This window comes from Pyxicephalus adspersus, chromosome 6 (genome assembly GCF_032062135.1).
Source record: "Pyxicephalus adspersus chromosome 6, UCB_Pads_2.0, whole genome shotgun sequence".
NCBI lineage: Eukaryota > Metazoa > Chordata > Amphibia > Anura > Pyxicephalidae > Pyxicephalus > Pyxicephalus adspersus.
Window position 1 is genome coordinate 34,241,985 of NC_092863.1, and position 19,057 is coordinate 34,261,041.

The window sequence follows — 19,057 nt, forward strand, 5'->3', positions numbered from 1 at the left end:
ATATATAGTACATATTACTGAGTATGCTGCAGCTAATTAAAAAATAGAACTGGTGCTAGGCCCACTTTAAGGTTTAATTTTACAATTTGACTTAAGTGTAACACATACAGTAATTATGGGAATGCAATATACCCCAAGGTAGAAAACCATTTACTGATAATACTCTTATGAATAAAATAAACCCTTCTGGAGCAATCTAGCAAAGCTGAAAATTCCCAGTAGTGAACGAACTTGAGATTTAGAGTATAAATAAATCTAATACAAGCTGGAGTTTAGATCATTGCGATATAATGTGTGATTATTTGTGTATAGGTAGTCTTTCAGACATTCCAGAATCAATGTATTTTTCAGTTTTGACTTTTGTTTTTCTTTTACTCCAGTTAATCGTTATATTTTGCATCAAACATGTATCTTAAGTTTAAGTTTGTTATCAATAATATTAGAAAAAATATATAAAAAATGTATATTATGACAATGATGGTTTACAACCAGACATTTTTTAGCCTGGCCGGCTTTACAATAAATCCGGTTTTAAAAGTATATGTGGTTGTAGCTCTGGTTCTTGTTTACATTATATCTGTTTCTGGAAACATAGTGACCATCTCTGCCATAAATTTAGTCCATGATCTACAAAAAACAATGTATTTCTTCCTAAGAAATTTGGCAACCTTGGACATATTGTTCATTTCTTCCACAGTGCCCAAGCTTTTAGAAATCTTGATAACAGGTGACAACGATGTCGTTCTTAGTGGGTGCCTATTACAATTATACATATATGTCTCAGCTGGAAGTACAATGTTCTACACTCTGGGGCTGTTGTCCATTGACAGATACATTGCTGTCTGCCATCCCTTACAATACAGCACAATTATGACCCATCAGCTTTGTTGGAGATCAACCATTGCATCATGGACATTTGGATTTTTGGTATTCATACCATCTATCGTCCTCATGTCTCAGTTACAGTGGTGCAGAGCTCATGCAGTCATTGATCATTTCTTCTGTGATGGCTCAGCTCTTTTACGTTTGGCTTGTTCCGATACTCAAATGGCAGAAACTTCATTTTCTTTCTTTGCTTGCTTTGCTGTTGTAGGATCTATGATCCCCACAATATCTTCCTATTGTTTTATCCTATCGTCAATTTTTAGCATCTCATCACCCAGTGGTAGAAGTAAAACATTCTCCACTTGTTCCTCACACTTTGTTGCTGTAGTGATTGGCTATGGAAGTTGTATATTTATTTATGTCCTCCCTAAAGATATTTTTTCTTGCAGCTCTGCAAAGACTGTAGCGATTTTTAATAGCATTGTGGGTCCATTCTTGCATCCTTTTATCTATACTTTGAGAAATCAAGTAGTACACTCCAGCTTAAAACGTAAGTGTAAGCTGACCAATAAAATAATGTCATGCTCTTGAATCTTTGTATAAGAACCTTGTTAGAGCCCGAATATCAAACATAACAAAACAAACAGTTCAGCCTTATTCATTTTTGTAGTGCTTTATGAATTTGTGTTCTTTATGGAAAGTTATAATTCTTTGTAATATGTTTGTTATGGTAGTTTTTGCCTTAATATATGGACATAATGGGAAAATATAGGGGTGTTAAATGACACTGGTCTCAATGACTGCATCTATGATTCAGAACAGAATATAACAAGAAGACAGCAGGGTGCACATGCTTTAAAACAGTCAGACACTGTAATTGGATATATATAGCATCTTATATTGCTGATTGTTTATGTACTAGCTAACACTGCAGTTTACATTCTTTACTTCCCACCCCTCCACTCTGTAGGTTATACTGTACAGTAAACTGTATATTAGGCTGGCGACCTAGCTGTGACGGCTTTACGGCGTTATTTTGAAGAAATTATCCAATTTTTTTCTACCACATTTACATCCCCTTTTTAATGATTTGAAGCAAGGGATCCCCTTGCCCCTGGAATCTCTAAGAACATCTATTGCCATAATACCTAAGCTATCGACCGACCCAAGCTCATCGACTAACTATAGGCGGATCTCGCTCCTAAATGTGGACGTCAAGATCTTGACCAAAATTCTGGCTTCTAGGCTCAATCAGATATTGGGCAGCCTGATCCACGGGGATCAAGTGGGCTTTGTTCCTGGACAATAGGCTGGGGATAATGTTCGCAGAGTTCATCAATTATTGTATTTAGCACAGTCTAAATCAATTAAGTGTATGCTCCTCTCATTGGACGTGCAGAAGATCCTTGACTCAATATCATGGCAATACATGTTCTATGCCTTGAAGAAATGGGGATTTGGCAATTAATTTTTTCACTGGATATATGCCTTGTATGCATCCCCCTTTGCAATAGTGAGATATATGGGTTTTACATTGGCATCGTTTCAGATTTTACGGGGTACCAGACAGGGCTGCCCACTCTCGCTCCTTTTATTCATACTAGCCTTTGAACCGCTAGCAGCAGCCATATGTGCTGATGACATACTGTTATCCTGTTATTATAACAGCACCTGTTATGACTCTACCACATCTGGGTTCCTTACTATCCAAGTTTGTGACAATTTCTGGTTTGGTGGTGAATAATGACAAATCAAAGGCACTAAATGTCACTCTTCCAAATTTTGCCATTTCCTATTTAGGAATAAAGTTCACATCCAAACTGTCTGCAATTTATCAGGCTAACTATCCACCTCTATTTAAGAAACTTTCTAATCTACGTTCTAAGTGGCAACTTTACCCCCTCGTTGTTGGGTAGGATATATGCCATCAAAATGACACATCTCCCTAAATTGCTTTATCTGTTCCGCACACTTCCTTCTATACCTGTCCCATTGAAGGTCCTTAAGGCAAACAAAGGAAAGCACTACAATGTATTTGGCACCCTAACATACCCCAGGTTCCTGAGAGAGTAATGTATTGCACTAACTTGGCAGGGGGATTATCGGTCCCCAATTTCTATAAATACCTGATAGTGGCTCAACTGGCTTCCTTGGTGACACTCCATCTCCCCCAGGATCTCCCCATTTGGGCCCGAATATACGCGGGGAAATCGCCCTGGTTACACAACCTTTTATGGATCCCCCCAATACTTGGTGGCAGACCCCACCTTATCATTTGCTTTAGGGTTATGGGATAGACTCAAACATCCTGCAAGGTTGATTTCTAAACACACGCCCTTAATTGGGATTCTTGTCCCACCTTTGAACCAGCTTATGGTAATCAAGTAGTTTTCGTTGGTGGGCATCAAGGCCTGTACATTTTGTTATGATTTGTTCCCTTTTTCGGGGATCAAATCTTTTGCTTGCTTGCAGGAACCCTGGAAAGTGCCCTCTAGCGAACCAATATATGCAAATTAGGCACTACCTGAGAGATCCCCACGGAAATTCTGCAGACTCTCCCCTCCAACTGACGGGTTTTGAATCTTGTTGCTTGGAAAAACAGGGGCTCATCTGATCTGGTATCCTTTCTTTATGCAACATTACTCCAAATGAATGCACAAAACCCTCCATACATGTCTAACTGGGAGACTGACCTGCAATCCACGATTGACAGGTAGGAATGGGAGGAGATATGGCAGGCTGTGGCCAGCTGTTCATATAATGTAATTGCACAAGCAACATTAATCATTATCACTAAATTCTGAGAGGAACTGTCATCAGACTTTTACAAAGTGCCAGTTGTAAAAGAATAAGAATGTTCAGACTGAACTCTAACCCCTTTACTTGAACTATTGGTTTTCCATCATACAGCCAAAACTTCGTACAAACAAACTTTGTTATGAGCCAAGTTTCACTTTACAGAATAGACTGCTCTCATGGAAATTGTTCTTATTTAGCATTGCATTACAGGCTTAATAGGAGATGATTCTTAAGAGGGACCATGGACATTTCATTGTATTATTATTAATAATAATATTAATAATAATAAACAGGATTTATATAATGCCAACGTATTACACAGCGCCGCATTAAATACGGGTTGCAAATGACAGACAGATACAAACAGTGACACAGGACGAGGAGGGGACCCTGCCCCAAAGAGCCTACAATCTAGGAGTTCTAGTTCTTGTTTACATTATATCTGTTTCTGGAAACTTAGTGACCATCTCTGCCACAAGTTTGGTCCATGATCTACAAAAACCTACGTATTTCTTCCTAAGAAGTTTGGCTACCTTGGACATTAAGCTGCATTCCCCTAATTTTTGTTGGTGGGGGATACTGAGAACACCTCACATGGGACCTGATTTAAAAAAACTCTTCAAGATTACTGAATAACCCAGGTTCACCTATGATAGTCTATCTTTACCAGTCTTGGAGAGCAATAATACATCAGACCCATAGGATTAATTCTGTTTTCAGCGTAACTCGGTTCTCCTCTGTTCTCATCTCTCACCAACTAAACTTCCCTGTCCTAGTCTGACATCATTTTCTTTCCTAGACCTTAAAGTCAACAATAATGAAAGGAAATGTGAAATTATCTTTCAAGTCCCTTTTAATGGTGTCAACAGTTATAGCCATTCTGCATGTAAAATAGCCTCTAACATTTAGCCTCCAGTATGGCATTGTAGAATTTCTTTTTACTGAAATAATCACAAAACAAAAGGGGTGTACTTTCTAAAGCCTTTGCCATATTAGACATTTACTTTTTGCATCATCAATCAAATTTAAGCATCCAAAGTGGTTTAAAATGAGTGGTTGCTGTAAAAAAAAGTGTGGTTTCCATGTATGTGAGGTAGCAGGCAGGGTGTTCTATCAATACCAGCAGATGTTTTTAGGGATTACCATATTACAGAAAATTTGGAATGGGGTTGACTATGAAGTACAGTTATGGGGAAAGCAAGCTAAATTATTCAGCAGGTAGACCAGGTTCTCTCTTTAACCCTAAACATTTTCTGAGAACACAGCAAATACTTCAAAAGCACCTGGATTTGTATGTTTGTGCCATCTCCAAGACAGCATCTCCATCCACGAAGCAGATGCTGACTCTGAATTTTGTGTACACCAAGAAGACACCATCCTTGCGGAGAAAAAAATCAGATAAATTAGGAGTGCCCCTATTTCTATGACAAGTTTTGAAAAGTGTTACTGTAAAAAGAAGTGACATTGTAACAAAATAATGTTATTGTAACAAAAAGTGTTTAATATTACTAAATATGTTGTAGCTATAATAAAAATAAAAAAATATATCTGGTGCTAGCTTGACTTTTTACATTTTTTACACTTTGATTGAAGTGTAACACACTTTGTTAATTATAAGCATGCTGTGCTCCCAAAGGCAAGAAACCAGAGTAGACATTTTATCATATAATAAAGCCCTTCTGGAGTAATCTTGGAAAGCTGATAACTCCCAGTAGTGAAAGCACTTGAGATTGAAAGTATCAATAAATCTCACACAAGCTGGATTTTAGATCATAGCAATATAATGTGTATTTAAGGTCATTTTTCAGACATTGCATGAGTCAATGTATTATTTTTCATTTTTTACTTTAGTTTGTCTTTTATTTAAGTTATTCATTTTCTTTTACAAAAAACAAGTCACTTAGGTTTAGGCTTTGTATCATTAATATTAGTTACTAACATGACGATGATGGTGTACAACCAGACATTATTTAGCCTGGCCGGCTTTACAATAAATCCGATTTTACAAATATATGTGGTTTTAGCTCTGGTTCTTGTTTACATTATATCTGTTTCTGGAAACATAGTGACCATCTCTGCCACAAGTTTGGTCCATGATCTACAAAAACCTATGTATTTCTTCCTAAGAAGCTTGGCAACCTTGGACATATTGTTCATTTCTTCCACAGTCCCCAAACTTTTGGAAATCTTGATAACAGGTGACAACGATGTCGTTCTTAGTGGGTGCCTATTACAATTATACATATATGTCTCAGCTGGTGGTACAGTATTCTACACTCTGGGGCTGTTGTCCATTGACAGATACATTGCTGTCTGCCATCCCTTACAATACAGCACAATTATGACCTACCAGCTTTGTTGGAGATCAACCATTGCATCATGGACATTTGGATTTTTGGTATTCATACCATCTATCGTCCTCATGTCTCAGTTACAGTGGTGCAGAGCTCATGCAGTCATTGATCATTTCTTCTGTGATGGCTCAGCACTTTTACGTTTGGCTTGTTCCGATACTCAAATGGCAGAAACTTTGTTTTCTTTCTTTGCTTGCTTTGCTGTTGTAGGGTCAATAATCCCCACAATATCTTCCTATTGTTTTATCCTATTGTCCATTTTTAGCATCTCATCACCCAGTGGTAGAAGTAAAACATTCTCCACTTGTTCCTCACACTTTGTTGCTGTAGTTATTGTTTATGGAAGTTGTATATTAATTTATGTCATCCCTAAAGATACACTTTCTTGTAGCCCTGCAAAGACTGTAGCAATTTTTAATAGCATTTTAAGTCCATTCTTGCATCCTTTTATCTATACTTTGAGAAATCAAGTAGTAATTTCCAGCTTAAAACGTAAGTGTAAGCTGTCAGATAAAATAATTGTACCCTGCTGAATGAGAACCTTATATTATAAAACCATCACTTCAATCTTCCTTATTATTTTAGTGTTGTATGGATTTGTATTGTTTATACAATATTACCAAAGTGTATACTGTTCTTTTTATATGTTTGTTATAGGAGTGTCTGCCTAGGAATCAAAGATGGTAAGGAGAATGTGGGGGAAAGTGTTAAAGAACCCTGGAGTTATAAGGAATCAGAACATTGATTAAGGCAGTTGGGTACACCTGCAATAAATGATCAAACAATGATAGATATTCAAATATCTTACTTTAAAATTCTTGCTAAAAAATATAAACTGCAATAAAAGATTGCACCCTTCTGCTGAACTTTAGTGAACAATAATAAAATCTGAAAACTACCAAACCAAATTGACATATTTTATTCTACTCTGTTCTACAATTTACACTCCACTTTATAAACTCATGCTTGGTATGCCGGATTTGAAAAATGAAAATAAAAATAGGATAGTTTCAAATCCCCTAATAATTGAAACCAAGAAAAAAAATGATTTTTTTTTTACATGTACAAAATGAGTTTACTTGTTAGAAGTAAACTCATCAGTCATCATCAAAAACAAGCTCAGGTTAAAACAACCACCAGGCGAGTGGCCATATCAAAGCAGCCTCCTGCTGCTACCCAAGCACATAGGGACTAGGCAGCTCAGGCTGAAGTCAAGCAGCCTCCTTCTGCTGCTCAAGCGCAACCATTCTAGGCAGCTCAAACTCTATATACTTGTTTATATCCCCTATATGTATATATATATATATGTATATATATATATATATATATATATTTCTTTTATATGCTTGTGTGCACCTGATATGAATATTTTTTCTATGAGAGTGATTGATTCTTCACCAGAAAATGTTGCAAAATTTCAGATTCTTTGACTTTGTTGGAAGTCTTTGAAAAGGCATTCTCTTTTTTGGGTGAATAAGGGAAACTACTGTTTAAAAGGCACATAAAGCTCTTAAAAAAAAATTGTTCGAAGGCAGGGCAATATTGAAAATGCACAAATCATGTAAAAACATGTTTGGGAGTGCCTTAAAGCAGTTTTGGTGGTCCGCGGCTCTGGCAGGCCCCCCCCGAGCAGGGTCAGAAGAAGACCCCGCTGGGGGTTGCTCCTGCCAGAGCCGCAGACCAAGTCCCCCATACAGGTCCCTGGCTCAGGGAAGTTGGCGGGTTGTGTCTCTGGACACAACCCGCTCCCTCCCCATCGCAGGTCTGAGTGGGCGGATTCTGGCATAACATCATGACGTCAATAAAGAGGAAGTTTCTTCTCCTTTGCGTGACACCCAGCTCACCGCGAGCCTGTAAATTTAGTGGTCCACGGGGCCGAAAAGGTTGGCAACCATTCCCTTAAAGTTTTTTTTTTTTTTACTGAACAAATTGTGTACTTCATCGTCAGAACATAAAAAACTCTGCCGATCAAAAAATTCTACCCTGTTCAAATGTATGGTTCTTAAGATTTAATCCTACAAATAAATATTTTATATACATATTGTGTGTAAACATTTGATATACATAATCATGTAGGCTATATGATAATTTATTTACGTAACTTTTTAATATTATTATATATATTTAATTACTTATTATTATATTTATCAATTACCAAATAAATTACCTATTAATTTGGGGAAAATGAATTATGATTATGACTTCACAATATAAAAGTATATACAAGAAAGATTACTGATTACTTTAATCATGAGTATATTAAAGCCAGTGAAATTCAAAAAAATACTGCACAGATTCATAAAATAAATTGTGATACTAAGGGTATAGTTCAGTGTTTAATTTATTTCAAAGTAGACCTACACATGCACACTGCACTTCTGTTTGTTGTATTCTGTTGTTGTAAGAGGTAAAATTAGGAAAAGAATAAAACTTTTAAAAGTTTATAATCTGTGTTATGTTTTGCGGCTCCAGACTATTTTTCTTTTGTAGAAGAGGGGGCAAAATTGCTCTTTTGATTGTAAAGGTTGCCGACCCCTGGACTACACGGACATTTTTCCCAGCGTTTAACCTGAGGCTATAAAGCCCATGTTTGAAATTCCCATGTATTCCAATGGGCTAATCCCTGAGGCACATAAATGAGCGTTATCTATAACGTTGCTTGCAACGTTTAAAAAATTACAGGTTAACGCTGGAAAACACAGGTGAACGCGGGTAAACATTGTAAACATTATAAACATGTTTATAAGCACTTAAAACACGGGAAAAACATGGCATAGACCTTTTGCAGCATTTTAAAGGCAAGCTTTAAAATGCTAATAAAACTGCATAAAAACACATATAAAAGCAGTAGGAACGTTTACATGCTTTTTTAAAATGTGCCTGTAGACCCAGCCTAAAATTCAGACTATGTTTAGATTAGAGTTTAGATTAGAGTTTAGATTAGAGACTATGTTTAGATTCACTGCAGTGAACTGCTGGAGGATATGTTAAATGTAGCAAATCCCACTTGTTATGAAACCTGAAAACACTGTTTTTTTTGGAACCAGTGCTTCATTGTAAGTGAGCCGGCAAGGTGCCACCTGCTAGGGGAAGTGCAGGATTGCTTGCTCCTGCCACAGGGCTGAAACTGACCTTGTACAGGAAAACGACACCCTCAACAACCTCAATCTCAGAGCTGGCAGGCTGCTAAGGCTTAATCTACACGTAGGTCTCCCCAGCGTTTAACCTGAGGCTTTAAAAGCCCATGTTTAAAATTCCCATGCATTACAATAGTCTTCCTTGAGGCACATTTATGAGGGTTGTCTATAACATTGCTTGCAATGTTTAAAAAATTAAAATACAAGGGTAATGCTGGAAAATGCCCAAAAATGTGGGAAAAAGTAGATAAACAAGGGTAAACGCTTCCGAAAGCGCGGGAATACGAGGTATAGATGTTTTCCGGCTTTTTAAAGGCAAGCTTTAAAACGCTAATAAAAGTGCAAAAAATGCATATAAACACAGTAGGAACATTTACATGTGTTTTTAAAACGTCCGTGTAGACCCAGCCCAGGTAGAGCTGCTGCGTAAAGATAGCCAGACAAATTTGCAGAGTAAATGCCGACCCCCTGTTTTGAAATAACAGTCCCTCTCTCTTGTCTCCCCTGACTACAGGCAATGTTTGCCCAAGAGGTGAGTATGTCAGTTCAAGGTTGGAAACTTCTAACTTTAAAAGTGAAGTCCCAATCAACTAGTGCAGTGTTTTTCAACCTTTTTTGAGCCAGGGCACATTTTTTACCTACCAACAATATATTTATTTATATATATACAGAGTATACTTTATATTTAAAATATATATTGTTTACCTTGCATAACAGCATGAATATGTATGGCCCAATACAATTCTTTATTTTTTTTTTTACTTTAGTTCCGGTTTAAAATAATTCTTTTGGAGATTTAAGTTCATTATATATTAAAAACAAATGAACATGTGCTGTCTCAGATAGTTTTATGTGTTGTTAGCCCTATCACTCCAATAGCTGTGCATAAGTGTAACACAGGGCTTTAAAGAAATAAACCTGCATTTAATTAAACAAAATTACACCTGTCACATTCCGAAATGAATAAACAATAGAAAAAGAAATGGTAAGGGAAAATGCAGTATATAAATATACTGCATACACATATGACTATGTTGTAACTAACAGTTGTAAAATTTAACAATAGCAATAACATTGAAAATTCTTTATTTTTAAAAATTAAATTTTTTTTAATAAATAATTTTCAATGTTACTGGTATTGTTGAATTTTACAACTGTTAGTTACTCGGCAACATAATCATGTGTGTATATATATATATATATATATATAAATATATATTGCCTTTAAAGTCCCCTACCTTTTCTTTTTCTATTATTTGTAACACAGGACTTGCTAAAAAGCTGTTAAGCTTTTAAAAAGCTTAAATGCAATACATTTTGTGCAAACTTTGTCATATTTTAGTAGGTATATTTTTGCACTCTTCATTCTTGTCTGTTAATGGAATGTAAAACTCTATTTCATTTAGTTATATTCTGGAATGGTGCATGGTGTCTTCAGTACAAAGTAACATGTTATACCCAAATATTGATCAGAGTAAAAATGCTGGAAAAAAATGAGGCAGCTTTAAAGCACTATTTGTCAAGTCACATGTAGCAGCCACTCTACAAAAAAGCAGTGTATATTTAGATCCCCTGAAAGTTAGAATTTTACCAACCACTAGAAATCAAGATACTGGATACAGGGAAAGAAACAAGTATATGTCTTCAATTTAAAAGAATATACATAAAAAGAAGTTCTAGCTAAGGTGCAATATGACTCACCCAATGAGAGAGAGAGCAGCCTCTGTATTCCTTTGTCACACTACGGGTACTGTGCTACCACAAGCCAGGAACTATGGCAACCCTTGTTGAAATGAGTGGGTGGAGCCAGAACTGAGGCAGGGCTCTGCGATAGCGTAGCCATTGCAATCCACCCCTGACTTGGATAATTTTCCTTGGTACACCTGAAGATCTCTCACGGCACACTAATGTGCCACGGCACAGTGGTTGAAAATGACTGGACTAGTGGGTGTACAAAGATCTTGTGGTAGAAACTTGCAGAACATGCACCAGAGTTGTTTGCCTGCCAACTGTCTGTGAAACACCTGTACTTTAACAAAATGAACCAGGCTTTAATTCCAGATGACTTCAACATAGCCTTGAAGGTTAATCCGAGTGACAAAATTAAGATATATGTACTTTTTGGGGGGGGAATTCACAACAATGACAGAAATTGCCTTTTAGAAAATGTCACCCAAATAGGGAATAAAATTCCTCACTCACAAATATATACAGTAAGTCTTACTGGGAAGTTCTGGGGTGAAATAGCATCTATTGATAACAAGACTTTAAAGGCCACTCACTATACATATAATAAAATTCACTTTATTATAAACAAATCAAATTGTACAAAAATCATAAAATCCAGTAAAACACAGGACATACCTGTCCTTCAAGAGGTTGCACCCACTCAAACGCCTTTTGCCGATATATCCGCTTCTTCAGGAGAGTGACTGAAGTTATAAGATCTGTGAGACTAGCTGCACGTCGGGTTGTCTGACAGTCTTTTTGTTTTTACTTGTTTCTGTGTTGTTGTTTGTAATGACCACTCCCCTTGTATCAGCTGCAGCTGATGGTCATTACTGCTCCTCCATTTAGTCTGATCCTCACACTTCATGTCATGCGGCTAATATTTACTTCTGGGATGTGAAGAGCTGGTGTGTTGTCCACTCCAAAGTTCCTGCTACTCTATTTGCTAATTAAGATAAGTTGAACTTCTTTTGGTGTTTTGTTGTTCTTTTGTTGTTTACTAGGCCTCAGGGAGACACTGGGTCTTTCATAAGGGAGAGAACCAGTAGTCTCAAGCCAGACACTACTGCTAGGGCTATACAGGGCTACTAGGGCCTAGGTTCCTGTGTATGAGCATTCCTACCATCAGGGGATACTCCTACTGTTAGGAGTTAGGGCTAGGTTAGGGTGTCTGTAAGGGGTGACCATTCCCTTTTCCTAGCCATTGAAGGCCTAGTCCCTTGTATTTACCTTTCTGTTTCCCTCCCCTCCCTGTTATCCGTGACACTGGTTTGGATATTACTGTTTGTCAGTAAGTCTTACTGCCAAATTTGGTCTGTCTGTAATGTTTTCTATTTATGTTTATTAACAAGGCCTTCATTTCCCTCAAATGCTGTTGTGGATCATTACTCCATCATAAACCGATGTTGTGTTGGCTTTGTGTGCTATACCCTCCACACCATTTCCAGTTGCCCAACAGAGCAAAAGGCTTAGAAGCCCGAATTCCGTCATCCAAACCAGTAGTTGACTGAGGGAGAAATATGATGAGCTGTAAGCACTGTTTCTAGTGAAGGCACCAGTAGCAACTTGTCCACCACCCTGAGGTGGAAATATTACAGCAGTGTCAGCTGCTAATGAAAAGGGCAGGAGGAGCCCCTGACAAAAGGTTAAAACAGAAACACAGTCTAATCATTTATTTTTTATATTATATTGAAAGATTATGCTGTGGTTGTGTGTGCTCAAATTGATTTAGGTGGTTTTTTTTTTTTTTTACTTTTTGCTCTAATACAGTTTTGATAACATGACATTTTCACAATTTTCACAATTTTTCATGCAAAATAAAAATCTGCAGCTACCATCTCTTTATACAACAGAACCTCTGTTTTTGAAAATATTATATATATTGTGGGGGATTAACTTCAAATGCACTCTCTGCTGAGAGGTATTTCAAATTTCTAGGCACTCTTCCTATTTTTATTTACAAAAACAGTAAAATAAACAAGCAACCTTCCAGGGGTGGTCCCTCGCAGGGAATTAGAGTCATCACAGCACAACAAATAAGAAATAAAAATTAAATGAGCTTTAAACAATTTTACTATGCTCTCTTTAGCACCAAGGAATGTGGAACAATTCAACCTTAAATTTTACAATCAGCATGAGAAGTGGACTACGTTGGGGGGGAAATGTGAAAATATTTGGGTATATAGAGAACTGAATGAACTGCAAGTGTTTAGGACACTCCTATATATAAACAAGCCTGAAGAATTCAGTTTAAATTGTATAACACATTTTTACAGCGTAATGGTACTGTCTTTACAAATGTCAGGGGTCTAGCAAGAATTCTCTTTAACAGAGCCCCAGATAGTATAGAAAAAAATTGCTTCTAATACTTCCCTTTCTAATCCTTCTAATGTTTAGGTACTGACACCTTTACTAGTATGAGTTTGAGTTTGTAAGCTTTTATTTTTTCTTTTCTTCATTTGCTATTTTTCATTTGTTTCTGTTTGATACTTTAATGTTTTAGTATTAATTATGTCAACTTATTCAGTTGTTCTTTATATTTTGTATATGTAAAACTTTAACAAAAAAAATCCCCATAGCCAAAATGTCATCTAATATGGCCAACCTTAACTATAGGAAAGTTCTGTTTAAAAACTTTCTTCAAAGCAGTCATAACCACTTGGTTCCTCAAACTATATATAAATGGATGTAATAGTGGACTAAAAATGCTGTTAAAGATAGCAACAATCTTTCCAGAACTGGATGTGAATGACCCTGCAGGATGTACATAAATAATTATACAGCTTCCATAAGCAAATGTCACAGCAATAAAGTGTGAGGAGCAAGTAGAAAATGTTTTGCCTCTTCCAGAAGATGAGGAGATACTGAAGACTGAATACAGGATGAAGAAATATGACAATACCGTGGGTATAAGAGAGCTTAGGATAGCAAATGAAGTAAAACTGAAGAACATATTCTGAACTGTTTGTGTATCAGAACAGGATAAATTTAGGAGAGCGGAGCCATCACAGAAGAAGTGATCAATAAAGCCATAATTGCTGCACCACTGTAACTGAACCATGAGGGCAAATGCTGGGATGTATTCTAGAAAGCCTACTATCCATAGGAAAACAATGAATTTCCAGCAAAAGCGGTCTGTCATGATGTTGTTATACCGCAGAGGATGGCATATAGCAAGGTATCTGTCCACAGACAACAGCCCCAATGTGTAGAATTCAATACTGCCTACTGCTATATAAATATATAATTGTAGAAGGCAACCATGACAAGTAAGGACATTGTTACCGCTCACTAGAGTTGCTACAAATTTAGGGACTGTTGAAGAAACAAACAACATATCTGATGTTGCCAAACTTAGTAGAAAGAAATACATTGGTGCCTGTAGATTTTGATCCAAACTTATGACAGTGATAGACAATACATTTCCCAAAAGACAGATGACATAGGCAAAGATCAAAGCTGTCCCTACATGCATTTGTAATGTGGGACTAAGATTAAAGCCATCAAGAATAAAATGAGTCTGGTTACAAGAGATCATCTTAGTATATAAATGTCATCTTACAAATAAAATGAAACGAAAAAAAATGTGGTTCTTGTTAAAGTGGTAGTAGAAGTACTAAGTAAAGAAATTTACAAAACCAAAAACAACACTTGCATATTGTATGTAAAAATGGTGCACTTAATTTTAAATTCAGTCATTTTGGATACTGCTGGCTATGTGATCACCTATGGCCTCCAAGAACCAATCAATAATAATACAACTATACAAGTCAATCTAAGATCATTTCATTCTCTTCATGGGTCTGTTACTTGTGAAGTGAAGATCGGGAAAATTTTGGAAGAGGGATAGATAAGAGTTTGGAGTTGTAACAGGAATTTGTGATTTTACAGAAATAGTTAAACAGGTCTGTGTTGCACTTTTGTTGCTTCTGCTATTCTTTTGTATCTATTTTTATGTAGACAATTGTTATATTTTTGTAATTTTTATATATTTTTTTTTAGGAAGAAAAGGTGTTTTGTTTTGGCTGACTTTATGATATTAGGTTTTTGCTATTTTATCAATACTGTTTTATCATTTTGATTGTATAATTGTATATATTGTATAATTGTAATTATAAATATTGTATAATTGTCCACTTATATCTCTAAATTCAGTTAGCTTGGATAATGTTCACAGTGTAACTCCTGCATTTCCCCCTTACTTTGCACTGGTGCCCTTTTTGGCACAGGAATAGGTCTTATATAGATGGTAGGAACGCCATAAGTGGTGATGGCACAATTTAAAGTCACTCTTACTTCACCTTCCTGATTCAAAGCAATTTTGCATTTTCATAAAAAGTATTTTTTTCTTTTACAATAAAATTTGACAATGTAAAATTCACTCATCACTAAATCTAGATGCAATACATGAACCTTAATGGAAATTAACTAAACAAGGCAACAAGAAGCAAGGAAATCCAGTCAGTACAGATGTTGAGTATTTAGAGTTTCATCTGTCCACATAAATATATATGTGATAAATAACAGGAACACATACACAGCTTCAGACAGTCAGGAGACAAATGTCCATGAATGAAAAAATAAAGGATTTAATTTATAGTCTTTGTCATCTTCTCTGAGCCCCCCAATCCCAAATCACCTAGCATACCAGGGGGCTGATCCCATGAGGGATCCTAACTAAGTTAGTAAAAGATTCTACTTTTAATACTGAAAACGAATACGGAATACTGAATACGGAATACTTTAAAAGTAAGCCAATTAATGTGCACTTGAGTCCCTAGGCCTTTATTACCCTTCATTCCCATAGTCCCAAAGCTTCTTTCTTATTTTGTGAATGTCTTCTCTCAGTTCTGTACACTGGTAAACATTTTTTTGGCTATCATAAAATATTATACTTTATTTTTTCTCCATGTTCCTTTGATAGCAAACTTTGATAAATACATTTTTCTTTCCCTGATTTTTGTTGTAAATAAAGTCCCACTAATGGTGTATTTTTTATCTCCCATATACACGGATAGGACAATTAATGTCACATCAATGTGGAATATCCATCTGTGTGTTCTCTACAAATGCACTGTTGATGAAACTTGATTCTATTATTCATCATATTTGGGGAAAAGTGTGCTAAGAAACAAAAAACATAACAAAACCTACCAGTAAATAAATATAGGAATCTCATATCACAATATAGTTTACACAATTTGAAATTTTAAGATAGATGTAAAATTATAATGCAGAAAGGATATTCATTTATACAGAAATTCAACAGACAGAAGGGGCCTTTATTGGGACATAAACTTTGTGGGCCAGTATGATTAAGCTGCTATTTCACAAACAGTGAAAGAACACACAAGCTAGTAAGCTAAGCAGGGGAAATCATGCTGAGCTATTCCACCCACCAGTGTCCTTTCATCACTAGTTTGGGGTGGACCCCTTACCCTGCAATAGAAATATATATATATCTATATGATATGCAAGTTTTAATTTTACAGTGCTTAGAGTTTTTCTTAATTAAACCCGAGCAGGCTTAGCAGAGCATAAAAACATCTGTAAGAACAGTGTCCCTCCCTGGTGCGGTGTAAGTGTAGGTCAGATACCAAATCTCTTAATCTCCTTCAAACTCTTCAACCATACCATGCCCTCCTTTGCATTGGTAGGCTATTTGCACCATCATAGCACCTGGTTGCCCTCTGTGCAAAGAATGAAATCCAATGCAAGCTAAGGGAGTTCAGAACACAAGCAAGACCAGAGGACAGTAAGGGGTCAAGGACAAGAGTTGTCAAGAATAGTAGCCAGGGTCAAACACAGGTAACAGTTCACACAAGTAGTATCCAAAGTGCCTGAGGTGAGAAAGTAGTCAGGAGATGCAGGGAGGGTCACAAGGGACAGTTTGCCAAAGTAGGTATCCAAGGGCAAGAGGCAAGGGAATTTGGGGTCAGACCCAAGTAACACCTGCACAGAGCCAGCAGAGGAGATGGGAGATCGGAGCCTGAGTGAGTGCTCGCAAAGAGATTACATTCAGGAAAAAATTCCCTCCACTAAAAATTAGGCTTCCACTAAAACATAAGCTTGGCTTGGCTGTGTTGATAAACATTAAATAACCAATATGAAAGCTTAAGGATATGAAAGCAAGGGTAACACAGGGAAATATGCATTTTCCTTCAGCTGTCTGTGTCTCTGTATGTAGCCGCTGCACCGGATTTATTAAAGCTTTCCAAGGCTGTAGATAAAGTAAAATCAAGAAAGAGAACAGAGGTAGAGAGAGGAGGCTGAACTACATAAGTGGAAAGCTTATAGCAACACAACCAGCACAGGTTTACTATTCTGATACTTTTACATCATGTTGGTTAAATGAAAAAACAATCAGAAAACTTGTGGGTCTGACGGCCTCAAAATAATCCCCTGAGGAAGCCTTGTTAGGTGAAACGGGTGAGGCTCATTATATGACCCTGGTTACTCACACAAGTTTGTAAACTGAATCCCTACTCTTTGGCTAATTACTAGCATCTTTTGGGTTGACTGAACATGTTATGTTTTTATACAATTGTTTATCTTTGTATTGCTTAAGACATTATTATTTGACTAAATTAATAAAGTAATTGTTTTATATATTTACCACTTCTTTGTACCTAAAAAAAGCCTCCTCTCTACCTCTGTTCTCTTTCTTGATATTATGATACAGTCTATTTATATGGACATTTGAGGCTTGGCATTGAACTAGGTTCAGCTGGGAAAACCCTCTATACAATATATCTTCCTGACCAGTTACATTCCTTTCAGTTTCTGAAGATAAAGTATACAGATTATTAAAAGTGGAATCAGAATTTCTTACTTGTTGTGGAACATTGATTTATATATTGATAAAAGAGCCAGACAACCAGAATTTTAAGAAAGATAAGCACTCCAGTACCAGCAGTCAGCATGTTTCTCTAATCACAAGTGAACGTTTAGGTGCCATACCTTGAAGCAACCAAAAAGAATTGTTAATTCTGGTCTGTAATAAATCCTGTCTAGATGCTATAAGTTACTGCACCTAAGAAAGGGCACTACTTATTAAACAAGGTAAAATGTAGGAGAAAATGCCTAATTTTTTTAATTGAATTTTATGATACAATTTAACTCTCATACTCTATATCCTTAATGAACTGGAGCAATTTTTTACATTATTACTATGGACCTTCTGGTTTAGCAATAACATCGCCATTGCTTACAATACAGAAGTAATACATAAAATTTTCAGGACAAATAGGATTATATTGTCTTGCAAAATGTATTCTATTTTCTATACAAACTTAAGACAAGGGGATCTTTTTATAAAGAAGTGAATCTGATGTTTTCTGGTGGAGAACCAGTCACCGCGATTGAAAACATATGGATTGAGAACAGTCCCCAGCAGACAGTATTGTCAGACTTACTGCTAAAAGATATACTGTAACAAAAAAAACAGTGTTACTGTATATAAAAAAGTTAAAAGGTAAATTGTAGTACATTTAATTTATTGGTAAACTAAGTTAATAAAAATGTAGTTTATTTTATAACTCGTGGCAAAGTTGTTTACAAAATAGATAAAATAAGTTTTACACGTTTTGTTCAAAGCAACAACAAAAAAATAAAACATTTTATTAAAAGATTGCATATAAATAGTTAAAACAAATGAAACATTGGGAAAAAATCAAAACAAGGAGAAAACAGCTGATGGTAAAAGAGATGAATTATTTAGGACTGTGTGGTGGTAAAAAAAGGAAATTGGGGTTCAATAGGAACATTTAGGGCTCTATTTATAAATTATTCCCCCAGTGTAATTCTCTGAAATTCACTGGTGGTGAGTTCTATGGTCGTATTTTTCTACAGGTCTCTTGTTAAAAGTGCACAACTGTCGCAATAGAAAATGAAGAGGGAAGAAATTAACTTTTTGGGCAAATTGAAAAGTGAACAATTTATAAATAGAGCCCTTAGCATACATTTAAATGATAAAATAATCCCGGCTGGGTTTGTGGATTGGCATTGTAAGATTTATATCAAATTAGTCAGGACAAGAAGGAGTCAGAATCAAAATTCCATGTGTAACAGCTTTGCCAAAATAGTAAGTAATGCATTACTTTCCTATTATAAATAACCTTTTTATTCTTAAGAATTTCAAAAAAGGTTTCTAATGGAGCACAGCAATAAACATATTCAATATTTTAAAATGAGGTGTTGATGTTTTATTTAAAT

General features: G+C 36.1%; 3 protein-coding genes across 3 annotated transcripts; 2 read left to right on the forward strand and 1 right to left on the reverse strand.

Moving 5' to 3' along the window:
• The first annotated feature begins 477 nt into the window (after nt 1–477).
• Nucleotides 478–1,416, forward strand: LOC140332662 (olfactory receptor 6C76-like). The gene has a single exon (XM_072413855.1). The coding sequence runs from the start codon at nt 478–480 to the stop codon at nt 1,414–1,416; it is 939 nt and encodes a 312-aa protein (XP_072269956.1).
• Nucleotides 1,417–5,563: 4,147 nt separating this feature from the next.
• LOC140332663 (olfactory receptor 6C76-like) lies at nt 5,564–6,511 on the forward strand. Its single transcript, XM_072413856.1, has one exon. The coding sequence runs from the start codon at nt 5,564–5,566 to the stop codon at nt 6,509–6,511; it is 948 nt and encodes a 315-aa protein (XP_072269957.1).
• A 6,055-nt stretch (nt 6,512–12,566) lies between these two features.
• On the reverse strand, nt 12,567–14,920 carry LOC140332514 (olfactory receptor 6C76-like). The gene has a single exon (XM_072413751.1). The coding sequence runs from the start codon at nt 14,379–14,381 to the stop codon at nt 13,431–13,433; it is 951 nt and encodes a 316-aa protein (XP_072269852.1). The 5' UTR covers nt 14,382–14,920; the 3' UTR covers nt 12,567–13,430.
• Nucleotides 14,921–19,057: the final 4,137 nt, after the last annotated feature.